At 42.9% G+C, this 21,447-nt stretch overlaps 1 protein-coding gene across 4 annotated transcripts in view; it reads right to left on the bottom strand.

Annotated features, from left to right (window-relative positions):
• Positions 1–21,447, bottom strand: part of LOC137428029 (acetylcholine receptor subunit delta) — a 69,479-nt gene that overhangs the window by 19,384 nt on the left and 28,648 nt on the right. For all 4 annotated transcript variants that reach the window (XM_068117946.2, XM_068117949.2, XM_068117948.2 and 1 more), the window contains 2 exons: positions 18,718–18,918; positions 18,452–18,563 (listed from right to left, as the gene is read on the bottom strand). In XM_068117946.2, coding sequence (XP_067974047.2) covers positions 18,452–18,563; positions 18,718–18,918 — 313 coding nt within the window. The remainder of the gene's footprint in view (positions 1–18,451; positions 18,564–18,717; positions 18,919–21,447) is intronic.

The following is a 21,447-nucleotide window of genomic DNA, read 5'->3' as shown; positions in this document are numbered from 1 at the left end:
TTTGCAATACAACACCAGTTTCCCTCCCAATTACAATGGGTTTGTCCGTTTGATCACTCATCCCTCTACTGACTTCTCGAGGTTTCCGAGAATGGACACCCGCAGGGTTTGTCATTACAGCGCACACGTGAAGCATGTGTTCTTACTGTTTTTAAGGATGTTATAAAGGACACATACACCAAGCGTGAAAAACTAATGCAATGTGGTCGATAAGGTGATGTAATAGACACTGCGGAAAATGGCGGTAAAACCTGGAATTAATTTTTTTATATAATTATATATAATGGGATATTTATCAACTACTTATGGGATATATATTGAATTATCGCGAAGACTCAATAGCTCAGTGGGCTGTCACCGCGTAAGTGATGAAGCCCGTGGGTTTGAGTCCCGGGTTGAGTCAGAATTTTTTCACACTAACCACATGCAGGAATTTACTTCCTGTTTATTAAATGTATATATGTATATATTGTTACGTTTGTGGGGGTAGGCAATGGAATACCTTAGGGCCAGATAGGATTGTATAGGTGGTGTGCTCCGACTGTCATGAAGAAGAAGAAACCTGTAACTTAAGTCAGCTCCGTATGTTCGGATTAAGTGTGATTTGTGGCCATACAGAGGGTGGCTCTTGTGCTATGTAGCTTAGGGGTTAAGGGTAAATCCCCTGTGTGTGAATTGCTTCTGTGATTTTTCCTTTGCTCCTTATGATACTACACTACCAGCCAAGCAATTGGTGCATAATTAATAACACTAAATAAAAGCCACCAGGATTCAGACATGTAACGCTGCCGCTGGCGCCACCAGCTGAGTCATCGCAACACCAAGCAAGCAGGGCCGCGAGGCCCCGCCCCGAAAGGTGATGATAGGTCAGGGCGATGGAGTGATGAGATGGCACTCGCTGATGGGAGCATGCGCGGACGTCATCATGGAACGTTCGAGACCGAGGGTAAAAAGGACATGTCCCGGCATTTTCCTTCTCTTGCTCCATGGATGTGGTCGCAAGCGTTCACAGTTCGTGCTGACTCTCTTCACGCTGGGTTTAGTAGTGATCAGTTCGCATTCTCTTCTCTTTGTGTCCCGAGTTGAAGCAAACACTCGCATTGCTTTCGCTCTTGGTCCTGACATTGGCGGTCGCAGCTCATGGACTCTGGCGCCCTTGGTTTGTGGCTTCGTGGTGGCTGTGTGCCGTGTCGTGGGTGTCGGAGAGACTGCGGTGCTTTGTGGAGTGGACGACGAGAAGGGAGTGTGGAAGTGTAACTCAGTGTAACTTATTAATTAACCTGGTAACAAAGCAGATACATTTTACATGCAAACTCTGTGAAAGACGAGTTTGTAAATGAGTCAGGAATGCGCCCGAACATGATAATCTCTTGTCCACCTGGTCACAGCCCCTGGCTGAAGCACCCCCCTATCGTTTGGTAAACGGAACTCACAACAGGAGGGGAGCGAGCTGATACCAGGACTTGGTACATGCATGACCTCGGGGCATTAGCGGAGAGGGGATTAAGTCCAGTTGATGTCATATAAACGAGAGCAAACGTGGAGTCGACAGGAGCTGCTAACAGAAGCTCTGACCAACGGGAGTGGCAGAGGAACATCAGCCGAACGAGAAGGACATTGGAAAAGAGTTAACCTGATCCATTATATTATGCGGTATTATTTGGTAAATGGAATGAAGTGAATAACCAGTTAATAAACCAGACCTTTTGTAAACCTGTGTCCGGTCATTGGAGTCCTGTGAGTCTCTCAGCTACAAATTCTCCAACAATCTGGAGGCACCGCTGGAATTTCGAGTGGACGTCGTCAAGGGTCAAGGTGAGCATGACCTCTTGGGGATCTGTCCATTATGAAATATGAATTCTGAAGATGGAGGATTTGGTGTGTGGGACTGGCGATTGTCCATAGGAAATACAAGGATGAAACGTGTTAAACGACTGTAGCAATTTATTCGTGTTTTGTTTTTTTTCTCTCTAAATGATTTCTGTAAATACGTATTTTTGCGCTGGTCATTAAGGGAGTCATTAAGGGAGGCAAACGTTTTTTTACCAGATGGTGCAGATGCTTTACAAAACTTGAAAATGAAGTGAAATTGTTGTATCTTGGTGATGGTGAAGTGTTGTTTTGAAAATATATTTGTGATGCAAATGCAATAGATTGAACGATATGGAAGGAGTCAATGACCAACGAAATGTTTTGTGATTCTTGCAGGATGACGGTGTATGCCCAAGGGAATTTGATTACCAAAGTGATTGATTATTTACTTATACTTGTAATGATGTTTACTTGTAGTGATTGATTGTTTACTTATATTGATGTTTAGATTAATGGTTAATATAAACAAAAAACAAAAAGATGAGGGAATTGTGGAAGTGTAACTCAGTGTAACTTATTAATTAACCTGGTAACAAAGCAGATACATTTTACATGCAAACTCTGTGAAAGACGAGTTTGTAAATGAGTCAGGAATGCGCCCGAACATGATAATCTCTTGTCCACCTGGTCACAGCCCCTGGCTGAAGCACCCCCCTATCGTTTGGTAAACGGAACTCACAACAGGAGGGGAGCGAGCTGATACCAGGACTTGGTACATGCATGACCTCGGGGCATTAGCGGAGAGGGGATTAAGTCCAGTTGATGTCATATAAACGAGAGCAAACGTGGAGTCGACAGGAGCTGCTAACAGAAGCTCTGACCAACGGGAGTGGCAGAGGAACATCAGCCGAACGAGAAGGACATTGGAAAAGAGTTAACCTGATCCATTATATTATGCGGTATTATTTGGTAAATGGAATGAAGTGAATAACCAGTTAATAAACCAGACCTTTTGTAAACCTGTGTCCGGTCATTGGAGTCCTGTGAGTCTCTCAGCTACAAATTCTCCAACAATCTGGAGGCACCGCTGGAATTTCGAGTGGACGTCGTCAAGGGTCAAGGTGAGCATGACCTCTTGGGGATCTGTCCATTATGAAATATGAATTCTGAAGATGGAGGATTTGGTGTGTGGGACTGGCGATTGTCCATAGGAAATACAAGGATGAAACGTGTTAAACGACTGTAGCAATTTATTCGTGTTTTGTTTTTTTTCTCTCTAAATGATTTCTGTAAATACGTATTTTTGCGCTGGTCATTAAGGGAGTCATTAAGGGAGGCAAACGTTTTTTTACCAGATGGTGCAGATGCTTTACAAAACTTGAAAATGAAGTGAAATTGTTGTATCTTGGTGATGGTGAAGTGTTGTTTTGAAAATATATTTGTGATGCAAATGCAATAGATTGAACGATATGGAAGGAGTCAATGACCAACGAAATGTTTTGTGATTCTTGCAGGATGACGGTGTATGCCCAAGGGAATTTGATTACCAAAGTGATTGATTATTTACTTATACTTGTAATGATGTTTACTTGTAGTGATTGATTGTTTACTTATATTGATGTTTAGATTAATGGTTAATATAAACAAAAAACAAAAAGATGAGGGAATTGTGGAAGTGTAACTCAGTGTAACTTATTAATTAACCTGGTAACAAAGCAGATACATTTTACATGCAAACTCTGTGAAAGACGAGTTTGTAAATGAGTCAGGAATGCGCCCGAACATGATAATCTCTTGTCCACCTGGTCACAGCCCCTGGCTGAAGCACCCCCCTATCGTTTGGTAAACGGAACTCACAACAGGAGGGGAGCGAGCTGATACCAGGACTTGGTACATGCATGACCTCGGGGCATTAGCGGAGAGGGGATTAAGTCCAGTTGATGTCATATAAACGAGAGCAAACGTGGAGTCGACAGGAGCTGCTAACAGAAGCTCTGACCAACGGGAGTGGCAGAGGAACATCAGCCGAACGAGAAGGACATTGGAAAAGAGTTAACCTGATCCATTATATTATGCGGTATTATTTGGTAAATGGAATGAAGTGAATAACCAGTTAATAAACCAGACCTTTTGTAAACCTGTGTCCGGTCATTGGAGTCCTGTGAGTCTCTCAGCTACAAATTCTCCAACAATCTGGAGGCACCGCTGGAATTTCGAGTGGACGTCGTCAAGGGTCAAGGTGAGCATGACCTCTTGGGGATCTGTCCATTATGAAATATGAATTCTGAAGATGGAGGATTTGGTGTGTGGGACTGGCGATTGTCCATAGGAAATACAAGGATGAAACGTGTTAAACGACTGTAGCAATTTATTCGTGTTTTTTTTTTTTTTTCTCTCTAAATGATTTCTGTAAATACGTATTTTTGCGCTGGTCATTAAGGGTCTTACTGTGACCTGCGAGCAAACGGAGCAAGCGTGCACCTTGCGACCGTTTGCTTCCAGGACGTGTAAGGCCGGTACACTCGTTTACCCACCCGTACACGTATAAAGTACTTCTTTTTTTTTGCACTTGTTCAAAGCACTCGACTTGCTCGACGAGCGAGCGACTTGCTCGGCGCTCGGCGAGCGACAGGGAACCGGGAAAGGGAATTATATTTATATATATATATTTTTACCTCATTCCAATTTATGGTATTGCGACAAAAAGGCTTATATCTTTGGAAACGACTGGTCGGATTTAGACAAATTTGCCAGATAAATAGCATGGGTGACACGGAACCAGTGCTGTTGTTTTTTTGACGAAATTTGCCAGATAAATAGCATGGGTGAAACAAAACCAGTGCTGTTGTTTTTTTTTTGACGAAATTTGCCAGATAAATAGCATGGGTGACACGGAACCAGTGCTGTTGTTTTTTTGACGAAATTTGCCAGATAAATAGCATGGGTGAAACAAAACCAGTGCTGTTGTTTTTTTTTTGACGAAATTTGCCAGATAAATAGCATGGGTGAAACAAAACCAGTGCTGTTGTTTTTCTTGACGAAATTTGCCAGATAAATAGCATGGGTGACACGGAACCAGTGCTGTTGTTTTTTTTTGACGAAATTTGCCAGATAAATAGCATGGGTGACACGGAACCAGTGCTGTTGTTTTTTTAACGAAAAAATAATTCTGTATTATTTAGTTAACCAGTTTGTGTGAAACCCCAACCTAAATATAAAAATTGATCTGCTTGGTGTTAGTTTAAGGGCTGTTCCAAATTTATCCTGATTATGAGAGATAATTACAGGAAATGGTGTTTGTGAGTAACAACCACCCTCTGGTCGAGGCTCATAGAAGGGGTGATGCTTACTGATTCGGCACGCTTACAATAGGTGTTAATGGTGGAATGTCAGAGGTTTTGGTGTGGGTTAATGTTCACACTGTTTTGGAAAATAATGCTCGATGCAACATGATCCTAAAAAAAGAACCCAGCCCTACATCGAAAGATCAGGAAGGGAAGGAATGGAAAATTTGTCAAGGTTTGAAATTAATCGGACAAGTGGGTCCCAAGGTATGGTCACCGTACTCGCAAGCCATTCGCTTTGGCTCTGCGAATGGACCAAACCATTTGATGTAAATAGAGGGGGGGTTCTGTGGTCGTTCGTTTTGGCTTTGCGAATGGACCAAACCATTGCATGTAAATAGGAGGGGGGTTCTGTGGTCGTTACTGCCACGTGGTTTCAAAGTTTTTGTTGTTGCTTGCACGCATGTTTTTTTTTTGCAAGCACGTACGGGCAAGCACGTACGTGCGGGCACGCCCTAGTATATATAAATAGAGGTAATATTGAGTTATGGAATTAATTGCTTTCAACAATGCAAAGGGTGACAAGATATGGGATTTTAATGGGATTTTAATGGGATTGCATTGTGATTCATTGGGATTATCCATTGGGATAATCCACAACATTTCACTTTCGTTGTTGCAACGTTTTGCTCCAACGTTTTGTGAACATTTAAATGTTGGGTTTTGCTGACGTTTCCACAACGTCGCCACAACGTTTCACTTTCGTTGTTGCAACGTTTTGCTCCAACGTTTTGTGAACATTTAAATGTTGGGTTTTGCTGACGTTTCCACAACGTCGCCACAACGTTTCACTTTCGTTGTTGCAACGTTTTGCTCCAACGTTTTGTGAACATTTAAATGTTGGGTTTTGCTGACGTTTCCACAACGTCGCCACAACGTTTCACTTTCGTTGTTGCAACGTTTTGCTCCAACGTTTTGTGAACATTTAAATGTTGGGTTTTGCTGACGTTTCCACAACGTCGCCACAACGTTTCACTTTCGTTGTTGCAACGTTTTGCTCCAACGTTTTGTGAACATTTAAATGTTGGGTTTTGCTGACGTTTCCACAACGTCGCCACAACGTTTCACTTTCGTTGTTGCAACGTTTTGCTCCAACGTTTTGTGAACATTTAAATGTTGGGTTTTGCTGACGTTTCCACAACGTCGCCACAACGTTTCACTTTCGTTGTTGCAACGTTTTGCTCCAACGTTTTGTGAACATTTAAATGTTGGGTTTTGCTGACGTTTCCACAACGTCGCCACAACGTTTCACTTTCGTTGTTGCAACGTTTTGCTCCAACGTTTTGTGAACATTTAAATGTTGGGTTTTGCTAACGTTTCCACAACGTCGCTACAACGTTTTACTTTCGTTGTTGCAACGTTTTGCTCCAACGTTTTGGGAACATTCAAATGTTGGGTTGTGCTAACGTTTCCACAACGTCGCTACAACGTTTTACTTTCGTTGTTGCAACGTTTTGCTCCAACGTTTTGGGAACATTCAAATGTTGGGTTGTGCTAACGTTTCCACAACGTCGCCACAACGTTTCACTTTCGTTGTTGCAACGTTTTGCTCCAACGTTTTGGGAACATTCAAATGTTGGGTTTTGCTGACGTTTCCACAACGTCGCTACAACGTTTTACTTTCGTTGTTGCAACGTTTTGCTCCAACGTTTTGGGGACACTCAAATGTTAAATAAACAGGATAAGAATTCACGAGTTATTTAATTATGAGCGATTATAGAAGTACTTATTTAATTAATTACATTTCTTATTAAATTACAGCAATTACATTACAGTAATTACCTGAGGTAATTACAGTAATTACAGTTCCGGTAATTACAGTAATTACAGTAATCATTACAGTAATTGCAGTAATCTTATTACAGTAATTACATTACATTAACTCAGGCACCTTTTGAGTAAGGAAGCTGATATTTGGACATGACACTGACCAAGTGATGTGGCTGTCAAGGAAAATATTGATTTATTGATTAATCATTTAATAAATTAACTCGTTGATTTATAAATGACTTATTTAATTAAAAGTCCTCAGAAATACATCTTCGGATGAAATACTTACAGATTGGTTATGCTATGAGCCAATTGATTAAGGAAAATATTTTGTGATGGCCATATTGGCAATTTCGTGGCCATGTTCGTGGCAACTCAGTTAGTGCCACTGCACCTTTAAAATGCATCCCTGCGTTCATTTTTCGATCGATTGAGTTGAAATTTTGAACAATCGGATCTGGACTGTCGCTGTTAACGACTCTAGCACGCACTCGTCCAATCAGGATGGAGCGGTATGGTCCCCGGATTATCACTGCCCGCAGTTTTAATTAATTTTACTTTTTCTCTTGGTCATATAATTTTGAAGACATGCATGTCATGATAGAGGAAATATTTGTTCTGTTAAACGGAATAAATGTTGTTTATTTGTGTGGGTGTGTATTTTTGTGTATTTTGAATATATTTTCACGACTAATTCCAGTTATCATCCTGCAAAAGGTCTGCTCGTTCTTTTTCCTTTGAGTCGTAAATTCCTGTTGAACTCTCATTAAAATGCGGAATTAAGTACGCTGTGTGATGATGGAGATCCTTGATGACGAATCAGGAATAGTGAATGAGCAAACAAATATCACGGATGGTACACCGAATAGGGAAAATGTAGATGAAACGCCTTTTGCTCAGGTGCTGTGTAGCGCTGCACAAAGATCCATATGAGCGGGGCTGGGTGCTGTGTAATTAGTACACAAAGAGCCAATTACTAGGGTGCTGAATAAACACAAAGATCCATTTTTTGGAGCTGGTTCTCCCGGTGCTGTGATTTATTCAAAGAACCAAAATCTTGTAAGAATTAAGATATGATTTGCCGACATCATAAATACTTTAATATATGTAACGATTTTTGTAACGATCATCCTGCAAAAGGTCTGCTCGTTCTTTTTCCTTTGAGTCGTAAATTCCTGTTGAATTCTCATTAGAATGCGGAATTAAGTACGCTGTGTGATGATGGAGATCCTTGATGACGAATCAGGAATAGTGAATGAGCAAACAAATATCACGGATGCTGCGGCTGGAGCAGGGGAAGCGATTTTTGAATTGTTCAATGATTATTCGATATTGTTATGACTTATTGTCAATAGGTATACTAAGTGGCCATGAGGTAGCCTGTTGCTATGTACAGTTTTATTCTATTGTTGATTATACCACATAGCTGTGGTGATAAAGGAAATGTTCGTTTAAATAGATGATTATGATAGGACCATGACTATAAAATCATGATGATTATTATGAATGATATCATAGGGTTCAAATGCAGAATGCTGCATGAACTTGGGAAAGAACTTTCAAGCCCTATGGGATAAATTGGGTATTACAAGCGATGGAGTTTCAAAATTTAGCATGATTGAAGGAATTTGACAGTCCCATTTCAGGAGTTTTACGAAATTTATATTGCCAAGAGATTTTGGGTACTATTAAAAGGAAAATGATGAGATATTTTTCCCAAAGAACTTTAATATCTGCCATCCATTTTGGCTGTCTCACGAATGAAGGATGAGTTGCCTTTAGTGGTTGCAAAGAAAATTTGTGGAGACCAGGCAAAATGGGGAAATATGTCAGATATGACCCTAGGACAGGACGGTGATTCATCAATTAACATGAGGTACGAACCAGAGGTGACGGTCAATGGATGGACCTGTCCTGACATCATTGGGGAAAGGGCTTATGCAAGGAGACATCCAAAATGATTAATTTGATTTATTGATGAATAGTGATGAATTAATTGAAATTGAATAATTGATTGAATTATTAATTGATTGAATCTAATTGATTGAATTTAATTGAATAAATTTAACTGAATAAATTGAACTGAATAAATTGAATTGAATATATTGATTGTTTGATTGATGAAAATGCGGTCTCAAGAAAGAAGCTTTGATATCTTTGCGAGATATTAACAATGTGGAGACAACCTGGGAAAATTGAGCAAGGTGGTGAGTTTATATACAGATATATATGTGCGGTTACCATTGTGTGATTTCCCCGTCAACAGAGCGGACACCTGAGGATTCACCCATTTCATACTGACCCTCCGGCTCATCTGCAAATACTGATCTGTGAGATTGGATTGTGCAAAAGCCACGGCTGAGGGAGATTCTCTGAAAATCACCGGGTGAACAGGTGGAGAGACCCTTCCTGGAGGTACGAGTGAAGCTTTAGAGGAACAAACTACAACACATCCAACGCTACTTTGATAAAAGGCAGAATGGGAAATGGAGCCTGCAAGAATACACAAGGACAACCAGAGATTCCACAAAAAGGTACTTGTACACATCATATGTACGACCGTTATGGTGCAGAAGCTATAAGGCAGGTCGAGAATTGGTATTTGTGGACAAAGGGACATGATCAGGAGTTTCCAAGAGATGGTACATTTGAGCGAAGTCGATTGGAAAGATTGGAACAAAGATTGAAAGCCAGGAAGAGACAGAATCTAACGGTAGACTGGCTTGCATTCCATCTTTGGGATGGTGAATCCAGACAACGGGAACAGCAAGAACGGATAACGGATCTAGAACTTAAAATAAAAAGGATACAGGATACAGTGGAGGAGACAAATGCACAACTGCCCTCGAAATTAGGAATGAAAGTGACGGTTGTCCCATCTGATTTCCAGTTGTCTCCCCAAAAAGGACGGTACAGAGAATTTTTTCGTGTTTCAGGAGACAACGAGAGATTGCAGTGGCAACTCAGGGATGTAGAGATGCAGCCCAGCAATACAAATGCACAGGTGGACAGAGCAGGTAACGACAGAAGCCGGTGCTTCAACTGTGGAGAGATGGGACACTGGATAAGGAGATGCCCATATCTGAGCAGAAGACAATTTCAACAGGGAAACCAAGGACAAAGAAACCAAGGACAAAGAAACCATGGACAAAGAAACCAAGGACAAAGAAACCAAGGACAAAGAAACCAAGGACAAAGTAAACCAAGATCAAGGGTACCAGTGCTGACCGATACCTCAGACAATGATTAGGCCTTCATTGCGACAAATCCCAAATGACGATTGGCCTCAACAAATTAGATTACTGGACAAACATGAATAACTGTCGATGATTCTTGGGTCTGAAAAGTTTTCGGAGCAAGAATTATTCATTTTTTTCTTTTGCTTGTAAGCAAATTGATAATTAATTGATCAAATGCCGAAATTGGATCTTTTATGTTGGGCACACAATTTTAAATTTACAAAGTTGGAACAATTGCTTTGCAAATTTTAAACCAAGGGACAAGGGTCACATGATGATCAGGTGGGAATTTCGGACTATTGTTCCACACGATTGATAAGTCAGTGGTCGACTGACATGTAAATGGGTGTGTAGTCAAATTTGGATAAATTATTGTGGGAACTGAAAGGGTAATTTCAATGTGACATCATAGGGGTTTTCTAAGAATAAACTTTTTGGTCCATTTGTGTATTAGCATTTATAAAAAAATTGAAGGACAAATTTTATGAAATTGAAATAAAATTGACACCCATCTTGATCTGTAAATAATAGTTCCAACGCAAACAAATACGCATAATGCATGTGTGTGGGTATTTTTTGTGTGTCAATGTTAGTGTTTTTTATTGTTTTGTGTATCAATCTTACAAGATTGTTGACACCGACAGTGTGCCTGTCTGGAAATGGATAGTTTTATGTGGATGGGATTGAATATGCAGAGAATCCGTAAAATAAAATAGAAATAAAATTTGATTATGAACATTATCTCTTTTGTCAAGGGAGATGGAATATAAAGATTTGATGTGCTGGGTTATGAGCAGCCATTAATTAAATAGTAAAATTGTGAGTAATTTGGGGATTCCATTTTTGATAGAATTTATATGAGAATAATAGCTATTTATGGATATGAGCTTCATAAAAAGAAATGAGGAAGTACAAAATTATCCAAATTTGGGAGAGGTCTTACACTGACTTCCCAGAATACTCTGCTCATGGATTTATATATATATATATAAACTTGAATTTTATCAGCATATAAATTGTGCTGCATGTATGGATGTGTATTAGGCATAGATGATATGGGAAAATAGTAAAGAAAATCTTGCTGATTTGAACAATTGTGAGTTTTAAAACGGAATGCATTGTGCATCTTAAACCAAGGGGCAGACATGAACGCGCTGTTACGTTATTTATACTCAGAACGCGCTGTTACGTGTACCTGCAACATATTTGTTAATCTCGCACACCTATATTGGCATACTGGTGTCAGTAGTACTCACTGGGTGCATAGAAATGGATGAGCAACAGTTAAGGGGGTGTAAAAAAAAACAAAAAAAAAACACTTACTTGGATATTCTACAAAAGTAGGGGTTTCAATAAGTGGTACCATACACATGGGATTCATCAAATTAAGTTTTGGAGTTCAAACAAAGTCACTGGTTAACAGATGGGAATGGATAGTAAATAAATTCTTCAATGCTGGGTAAATGAAGTGAGATATTACAAAGACTTATGAGAGCTATTGTTCTTCCTTGCAGCAGTGGGAGAAAATTTAGATCCAACATAATGAATCTATAAATGAATGTGATAGGGATAATATCCTCAATTTGTACTAATTATTTGATTGTGGGTAAAGGAATTAATTAATCGTAGTGGATTGTTAACAAGCAGCCTGAAATGTCCTGAGAGTGTGCATCCATGTAATCAGAAATCCCAGATTTGTTTTTACAAACAACATTTTGGTAGAGATCTTATGTGGACGAATACTTGCTTGGTAGATAAAAACGGTACTGCATGTTGGCAGCCACTTCAGTGGCCATTTAGGCCGAACAAATAGGAAAAAACTGTAATTGAATATGTAATTTACAGATGAGTATTTGGGAAGTAAAAAGGGAATTTATTGATTTGGGAGACATTTTTCGAAGGTTTATTAAAGTGTTGCAATATGACATTTGGCAAGGAAAATTATTGGATGGGAAAATTAGATCTGTTTATAAAATGAGTTTTGTTGACCCATTGAAGTTAATTCTTTGAATTGTTGTTTAATTAGCATGTTGAGTTCAAATTGGAAATAGTTTGGCAGAGCTTTGGTTAAAACCTTTGGTTGCAGTGTTTTGGAACAAATTGATAAACCGTAGGAGGTTGATAAGAATAGAAACAAATATGGACCTAAAATAGAAAGATTGTTATGATGATATGAATAAATACTGAGATTAAAAGATTAAATCAAGTGATGTTGCAAATGAAACAGTAGAATTAAGATAATGGCATAACGACAATGTTATGAGTTGTGTCAATTACAATATCAGTGAACTCATATCACCACGAGTGACACACTGTTAGGAAAAAGAGGGAAAAGAAAAAGTGGAGAGGAATTATGGTAATAATACATTATGTTTAATTTGTTGGTTTGAAAAAATTGTTGTTGGGAATTAGGTATTCCCGTTTGTGATTGTAATCATATACAATGCTATTCTTAGTTTAGTAATAAAATACATACCTGATTGAATATTATTTGTGTGACGCATATAAATGAATATAACTTTTTGTGTTAAGGAAAAACAACAAATTGTTGAATGTGAAACTGTCGGAAGATATACATGATTATGCTGATTTCATGGTAAGATGCACCCTATCTGATTCAGTGTGTGCGGAAAGCAGATTCAGATGTGACTGAGCATAAGGATAAGACGAGATCACATTTTGGAGGGATTGCTAACGGAATTGGGAAGAAGTTCGAGAAAGAAAATTTGTGGCTAAAAAATGAAGTTAACCGTGGCATACACCCTCTTTCTCAAAGAATGATGAAGACATTCTCCCATGTAACTAGGAGATGAATGCTTACCTTCACCAAGGAAATTTATGTGACCATTTGCCTGGATCACACTGCAACATATGAAAGAAAGGCGATCACTTACTCTTGTTCGAAGGCTTCGAACATTCACCACATCAGAAGTTGCAGGACAACGACATTTTACCTGCAACCTCTGTGAAATGCGGGGACATATGTTATTACTTCACCAACGTCCGGGGAACCAGCATGGAGCTGCAAAAACGGCTGTGCCCTTGTCACAACAGCTGTGCACGATTCTGCTGGTTGCTCCTGGTAAGGACCATGAATGACCTGAACACCATGGTCCCAACATCATTGTGGATGCATCCGGCATCCCTGTTCCACATCTTGCTGGCCAATCAACGTCACACCAATACTTGCTGCCCACTCACAATGAGGGAGGAGGCAAGTCGACTACAACTGGGTGAAGGCCGTGTTCAGGAATTACTATGGTTTACAGCAAAAAGTGGCAAGAATGCTACAAGGAGAGCAGGGTCAGTCTATGACTCCGCAATGTTACCACAACAGCGAAATCCTACACGAAGTAGTGCAGGAGCTATGAAGACATTAGGAGAAAATGTTTCATACCAGGATTCAAACACAAGTGATCAGCCCTTCCTTTCAAACAAAGTCAACATTTGTGTGGAGGCAAACGTTTTTTTACCAGATGGTGCAGATGCTTTACAAAACTTGAAAATGAAGTGAAATTGTTGTATCTTGGTGATGGTGAAGTGTTGTTTTGAAAATATATTTGTGATGCAAATGCAATAGATTGAACGATATGGAAGGAGTCAATGACCAACGAAATGTTTTGTGATTCTTGCAGGATGACGGTGTATGCCCAAGGGAATTTGATTACCAAAGTGATTGATTATTTACTTATACTTGTAATGATGTTTACTTGTAGTGATTGATTGTTTACTTATATTGATGTTTAGATTAATGGTTAATATAAACAAAAAACAAAAAGATGAGGGAATTGTGGAAGTGTAACTCAGTGTAACTTATTAATTAACCTGGTAACAAAGCAGATACATTTTACATGCAAACTCTGTGAAAGACGAGTTTGTAAATGAGTCAGGAATGCGCCCGAACATGATAATCTCTTGTCCACCTGGTCACAGCCCCTGGCTGAAGCACCCCCCTATCGTTTGGTAAACGGAACTCACAACAGGAGGGGAGCGAGCTGATACCAGGACTTGGTACATGCATGACCTCGGGGCATTAGCGGAGAGGGGATTAAGTCCAGTTGATGTCATATAAACGAGAGCAAACGTGGAGTCGACAGGAGCTGCTAACAGAAGCTCTGACCAACGGGAGTGGCAGAGGAACATCAGCCGAACGAGAAGGACATTGGAAAAGAGTTAACCTGATCCATTATATTATGCGGTATTATTTGGTAAATGGAATGAAGTGAATAACCAGTTAATAAACCAGACCTTTTGTAAACCTGTGTCCGGTCATTGGAGTCCTGTGAGTCTCTCAGCTACAAATTCTCCAACAGGAGCTTGGGCCTGAGCGCTGCACGTCGGCGGCTGGGGTGAACGCAGCTGCGCTCCAAGGCCTGCTTTCCCGCGCACAGACCAGGGACCCATGCGGCAGCCGACGGAGTACGGGGACCGCTTGGGGAGACCACGGAGTGCAGGCAAACACACTACACACATTTTTACCGTTGTTATTTTATTTATTCACTTGTGTTGTATACGAGTCCGTGTGGAGACGTCTCATTTAGGATTTTAGTTTTACCGTGCATTTCTTGTTCCTGGCATTTATTTTTGTTAAACCCTTTTATTGTTACATTTTAATTCCGTGTCGGTTTGGTTTGATTATCGTGGTTCGAGGACGCTCCAGTGGAATCCGTCCAGGTAAGCTTCGCTGCCCTCCACCCCCGTGCGGATTAATCCGCCAGAGGTAGACTGAACGCCTCGGAGGTAAGCTCGATCGGTCATTCGTCTGAGGCCAGTCTTTATCGGCATGGATGCAACAACTGGTGTCAGGAATTTTGGATTCGAACCCAGCAGACACTCGGTGTCCGAGGGTTGCGAGTTCGACACCCGCCAAGGGCGAAATTGCGCTCAGCCTTCGGAATCAAAATTTTTAACGATTATCTTTCTCTCGTTGAGGGGGAGGTAATCGTAGTACTGGGGTGTCCAAATTTTATAGTCGATTGGTGTGCAAAGCGTAACATCACGCTCTCGAAAATTTAAATTATATATTTTTTCTGAGGTTTAAAAAAATACTGCGAGCAGGAACTGCTTTCTCACCGCGGATGGCGGACGTGAGTGAGATGGCAGAGCGGATGGAGGATCCCGAAGAGCACGGAAGTGAGCCGGGGGTAGGTGGTTTTGAGAATAGGATTGGAACCTCCCCCGTCCCGAGCATTAGTCAACTCCCCTCTCCTATGAGGGAGCCGGGGACAATAGGAACAAGTCCGATGGATTTTCAGGCCATGTTCAATTTATGAGGGGAATGAGGGACGATTTGAAGGGACAAATTGATGGATTGAAAGGGGAATTGAAGGGAGATTTGAATGCCCAGAGTGACAAAATTGATGGGACAGGGAGTTTGGTGGCTTTCCTGACACAATTTGAATGCGTTTCTCAGCTCAATGGTTGGGGAGAGTTCAATCGCATGGGGAATCTGGTGGCGACAGTGCGGGGGCCAGCCGCCGATGTGTTAAACGTTGTCCCAGAGGGAATATTGACCAGTAGGGGCATCTGCATAGCCTTGAACGATAGGTTTGGGATGGGCGCAAGGTGCGACCTGGTCCGGGCGCAGCTGCTGCATCGTAAAACAAAAACCTAATGAAACGTTGCAGGAGCTGGCCCAGGATATTTACCAATCTGTGAGGATAGCATATAGGGACCTACCGCCACAAACGTGGGACAAACTGGCGATAGAAAAATTTATAGCGGCTCTTCCTGACTCCGATGTCCGGACTCTGGTGGAGTTGCAGGATCCGGCCACGGTGTACCGATCAGCGGAGTGCGCGGTGAGACTGATCTTGTTGAGGAGGTCGAACCACGCATCAGAGAGGACACCTGTGATGGTACGGCAGTTGGAGGTACGGGATCAGGAAGAGAAGTCAGAGGAATCGGCCATTGCCCGAATGCTAAAGGGGATCAGCCGTCATCAGATCAGAGTCACAGCGGTGTGGTCCGGTCTGCCATTGCGGCGGGTTGGTCCGGGAGTAGTAGGGGGTGCTCCGCCTGGGTACCAGAGGGGTCCGTTTATGGGGACTTGTTTTAGGTGTGGGAGAAGAGGGCACGTACAGTGGCATTGTCAGCAACCACCTAGGCCGCAACCTAACAGGCTTCACAGCCCAGAGAGGAGGGGACCCCCCCGAAAGACCACAGGCTCCAGGTAGGTCACCGCCTCGGCCTGGGCCTGCCGCCATAGGCTGTTTGGGAAACTAGAACAAGCCAAGCATACGGGGCCATGCTCGGCTGGCAAGTGTGTGGAGAAGTAGTGAATTGCGGTGAAAAGTACTCCTTTGAAAAGGAGACGTACTCCTTTGGTGAAAGTAGTGAATTGCGGAAAGATTGGCATGGGAAATCTAAAGGTTAGATGCAAAATTGAGGGAGAATTTTGTGAAGCTGTGGTGGACACTGGGGCCAGTGACACCATTATTAATCCGAGTGTGTTAGACCAAAGTGTTGGAGGCTGGGATAAAATTGATAGGTTGGTAGGACACAGCCTTCAACTGGCTACGGTGATTTATGGCTCTTACTACAGGAGATTTGTGGTAAACTTCGCAGAAATTGCAAGACTTTTGCACAAATTGACAGAGAAAGGAGCCAAATTTGTATGGTCAAAGAGCCGCATTGAGGCATTCAATCACCGAAAACAACGCCTGGTGGAGGCTCCAGTTTTGGCATACCCGACGGATGACGGCAATTACATAATTGATACGGATGCCAGCCAGGAAGGATTGGGAGCTGTACTGTCACAAATACAACGGGGAGTCGAGAGGGTTATTGCATATTACAGTCGAGCACTTTCGAGGCCTGAGCGAAATTATTGCGTTGCCCGCAAAGAACTATTGGCCCTACTGTCTGCAGTTGGACACTTTCATCCTTACCTTTATGGGAGGGAGTTTGTGATCCGAGTGGATCATGCCTCCTTGCAACGGCTTCTTCGATTCAAAGAGCCGGAGGGACAAATTGCAAGGTGGCTTGAGAGGCAAGAGGTACAATTTCTCTGTGCAACATCATCCTGGCAAAGCACATGCCAATGCAGACGCTCTCTCTCGGCGCCCCTGTTGGGAGGCACAGTGCAAATTTTGTGATAGACAGGAAGCCAAGGATCCAATTGGGCAGGGCCAAATTGATGCATGCCTATATGCAGCGAGAGTGACCAGGCGAACTTTGCCACAACCCCCACCTGAATTGGGCGATGTGAATTGGCGAGAGAGTCAAAGGGAGGATCCTGTTTTGGGGCCCCTTTTTCATTGGCTAGAGGAGGACAAAAGACCTTCTTCGGAGGAGATTGCTCCACACGGGGCCCAGGTAAAGGCCTATTGGGCACAGTGGCAGATGTTGGGGTTGAAAGATGGCCATTTGTATTGGAAGTGGGTAACACCAACGGGCGATGTAGCTTCCTGGTTGATAATTGTACCAAACAAATTGAAGGAGGTGGTTATGGGGCACGTACATGGGACTAGGACAATGGGACATTTGGGCGTGGCCAAAACTTTGTCCAAATTGCGGCAGAGGTTCTACTGGGTGAATTCGGGCAGGGACATTCAAAATTGGGTGAAATCCTGCGACCTCTGCCGCGGTAAGAAGGGACCCCGACGTGCGCGCAAGGCCCCACTCCAGGTGTACACGTTACCCTCGACCGCTATACGCTCTCATCTTGTTCTGTTGGTCACAATTACATCTTGTTCTTTGGGTCGGGAGACTGGACTTAAGAAGTGCATTTTCAGTGGTGGAGTGTTCTGGCTGCCCCTCAATGTCCTCGAAGGGTTCGATTGGGTTGAATTGCGGATTGTGAATGAGATTGGGTAGATATTCTTGTTGGTTGTTGTCGATATTCTCGTTGGTAAGGGTTGTTGTTCTTGAACCAGTGTGTTGTCATGCTCATAGATGGAAGAGCTCCATGGGGCCGTCGCATTCAATCAAAACCAAGAGTGCAACTTCGTCCCAAAACGTCACAATTGGACTCCTTTGTAGTTGTGCAGATCGATGATGGACGTTCTGGAGGATATTCCGAGTGGGATAGTCTGGGTTTGAGCCCTGGTAGGAGTCCAAGTCTAGGACATGTCCCATTGGTACATGGTATGGTTGACGACATCATACCCACTGTCCCATTTGGTTTTGCATTTTTTTACCTTTTACTCCGTCTCACCATACATCACTATATATAGTAAGCTTTTTCTCCTTGCGGCTCCCTTCCAAAACCGTACACACACCCATTTGACCTTTGACCTTGTGTGGCTCATTGCACCCCAATGTCTATGAAGTGAGAAACCTTACCGTCCGAGCAGTGGGATCTCCTGCGAGGTTTGAGGCAAGCGCTGAGCCACCATGAACAAGAAGACGCTCTGAGACAGCAGCACAGCAATGGCAACGGACACCTTTTCTCCACCTGAACGTGTGAATGACCAAAGTAAGCAACGTCACACGTGTCGTGCACAACGTGGTGATCGCAATCTCGGAGTGAAACCGATATCCTCGGTTTCATGTCGGAGTAGGGGAGGTGGTGAATTTGTGTAAAAACAAGATCCTGTGTGTGGACTCACTCTCAGCAGGAAGGTAATACGTCAGCACTGACAAGAAGGAGATGAGGATGACTGGAATGATCATATTGATGATGTAAAAGAGCGGCTTTCTGCGGATGATGAGGTTGAACGTGATTTCCTGGTGGTTTGTGCTGTGTCGAGGAAGCTCAGTGTTGATGATCCTCCGTCCTGGCTTGTGCACGATCTCCCACTCTCCGTTCTCTGTGATTTAGGAAAAAGTGACGTCATGAATCATATTCAAACATTGTCATTTTAGAAGATAATGAGGAATTCCAATTTTATTTTTCACCATATTACTTCAACTAAGAAACACCAGCTTCCTTCCGGGGCAGCTGTGGGGCAAATATCTTTCGTGCTGTGGCTATTAATCCCCCCCCCCCCCCCCCTATCTGCAGCAGGAGTCAGTAACCCACTTGCATTGTGACCCACGTACAGGTGAAAAAAATCACAAGTCGTCTCCTGCCAGGGGCCGTGGGGGGAGGTGTGGGTGGTCGGGGACGGAGGGGACACATGACCAAGGGGAGGGGAGGGAGGGGACACATGACCTTACCCTGGTTACTTATTACCAACACATGCAATATTTGGTGGAGGTCGACCTCACCCTGTATTTTTCTATGACTTTCAGATATACACATGCGTACATATACAAACACAAACATACATACACACATGCTCGCAAACACTCACACACACACACACACACACACACACACACACACACACACACACACACACACACAAACATGCACACATACACAAACACATACATACATACAAACATGCTCACACACACACACACACACACACACACATACATGTACATACATACACGCATCCTGGAAATCAGCAAACATCACCGCTTTACACAAAAAAGGTGCAAAAACAGATCCTTGCAACTACAGACCAATCAGCCTGCTCCCAATTATCAGCAAAGTCATGGAATCCATCATTGCTTCGGATATGAAATCTTTCCTCTTCTCCAATGGCTTGATCTCTGATCATCAATTTGGTTTCAGACCTGGACACTCTACTCTGGACATGCTGCTTCTGCTGTCTCAACAATGGATGGAGGTCCTCAATGCCAAACAGGAAATCAGAGCTGTCTCCCTTGACATATCACGTGCCTTCGATACGGTCTGGCACCCAGCTTTGCTCACCAAACTCTCCTCCTTTGGTATCCATGGAAATCTCCACGCATGGCTGGCGGACTTCCTCTCTAGTCGTCGTCAACGTGTGGCCCTGAATGGGTTTCTCTCAACTCCCCTTCCTGTTCAGGCTGGAGTTCCCCAAGGCAGTGTTCTGGGCCCTGTGCTTTTTCTGGTCTTTATCAATGATCTCTCCAACTCTCTGGAAAATCCTCTCTATCTCTTTGCTGATGACTCCACTCTCTGCCGCTCCATTCCTCTGCCCTCAGATCGGCAGTCTGCAGCCTCCTCACTCTCTGAAGACTTGGACAAAATCACAGACTGGTCAAACAAGTGGAACATGTCTTTCAATCCTGACAAATCTCACACTCTTACTATGTCTCTCCGAAAAGATCGACTGGACAACCCTCCCATCTACTTTCTCAACAATCCTCTCCAAGAAGTTCTGTCGCTCAAGCTTTTGGGTCTCACTATCTGCCATGATCTTTCTTGGGAAAACCACATTTCCAAGCTGGCCTCCAAAGCCAGTCGCCGACTGGCCATCCTCCGTCGTGCGAAGTCCTTCCTCGGCACACCTGAGCTCCTCACCACATACAAGGCTTTCATCCACAGCTCAATGGAATACTGTTCTCCCCTATGGGCCAGTGCTCCTGCCTCACACCTAGCTCGGCTTCATGCTGTCGAAACCAAAGCTTTCAGAATTATTGGAATCTCCCGTGATGAAGCTATCTCTGAGGGCCTTTCACTCACTCACCGCAGGCAGGTAGGTGGTCTTTCTGTCTTCTACCGACTCCTCTCCGGCCTTGCTCCCCCAGCTCTCTCTGTGCTCTGTCCCCCAAATATTCCTACAGGTCGCACAAGATCTGCCAGCCACCCTCTGATGGTTAAACTGCCGAAATCTCGGCTCTCTGCTCACCTTCACTCTTTCATTCCTCTTTTCTCCCGCCTCTGGAACAAACTCCCACACTCACTTCAATCCCACTCCTCCCTCCAGGTCTTTAAAACAGCTGTTCACCACCATCTCTTATCTTCCCCCATCCATAACCTTGATCTTTTCTACCCCCACTAATTCACCCCAGATCCACCTTGTTTGAAATTCCAACTTCTTTCCTGGAAGTCTTGGCAGTGTCCATATGTTTTATACCTCTCCCACCCCCCCCCCCTCTTCCCATGCCCCCCCCCCCAAAGCCTTCTCCCTCTCACAGATCTCTCGATGTCTCCATGTCTCTCGGTCCCTGCTCTCAAAATAATGTTGTGTTTGTGTCCTTCCCCCTCTCTCCCCATCTTGTCTACCGCTCCCGATGTTATATGTTTTATGTGTCGGTTTGTCTTTCTGTGTGATTAATGTTCGCTCTTTCACGAGCCTCGATCTTGTATACAAAAAAAAAAAAAAAAAAAAAAAAAAAAATACATATACACACATATACACATGTAGGGGTAAAAATGGATAATTGTCATCTCTGGACCAATCAGAGACAGCCATGGCCAGAAGCATGTTGGGTAAATGCATCATGTGATCAAGTTGAGCTAGGCCAAAGGGTAATATGCTTGCTTGTACAGGATCAGCTGAGAGCCATTTCACCGT

The sequence above is a fragment of the Myxine glutinosa genome, chromosome 5 (assembly GCF_964187855.1).
Source record: "Myxine glutinosa chromosome 5, kmMyxGlut1.1, whole genome shotgun sequence".
In the NCBI taxonomy this organism is placed as follows: Eukaryota; Metazoa; Chordata; class Myxini; order Myxiniformes; family Myxinidae; genus Myxine; species Myxine glutinosa.
This window is presented reverse-complemented; position numbering and strand designations above follow the sequence as displayed.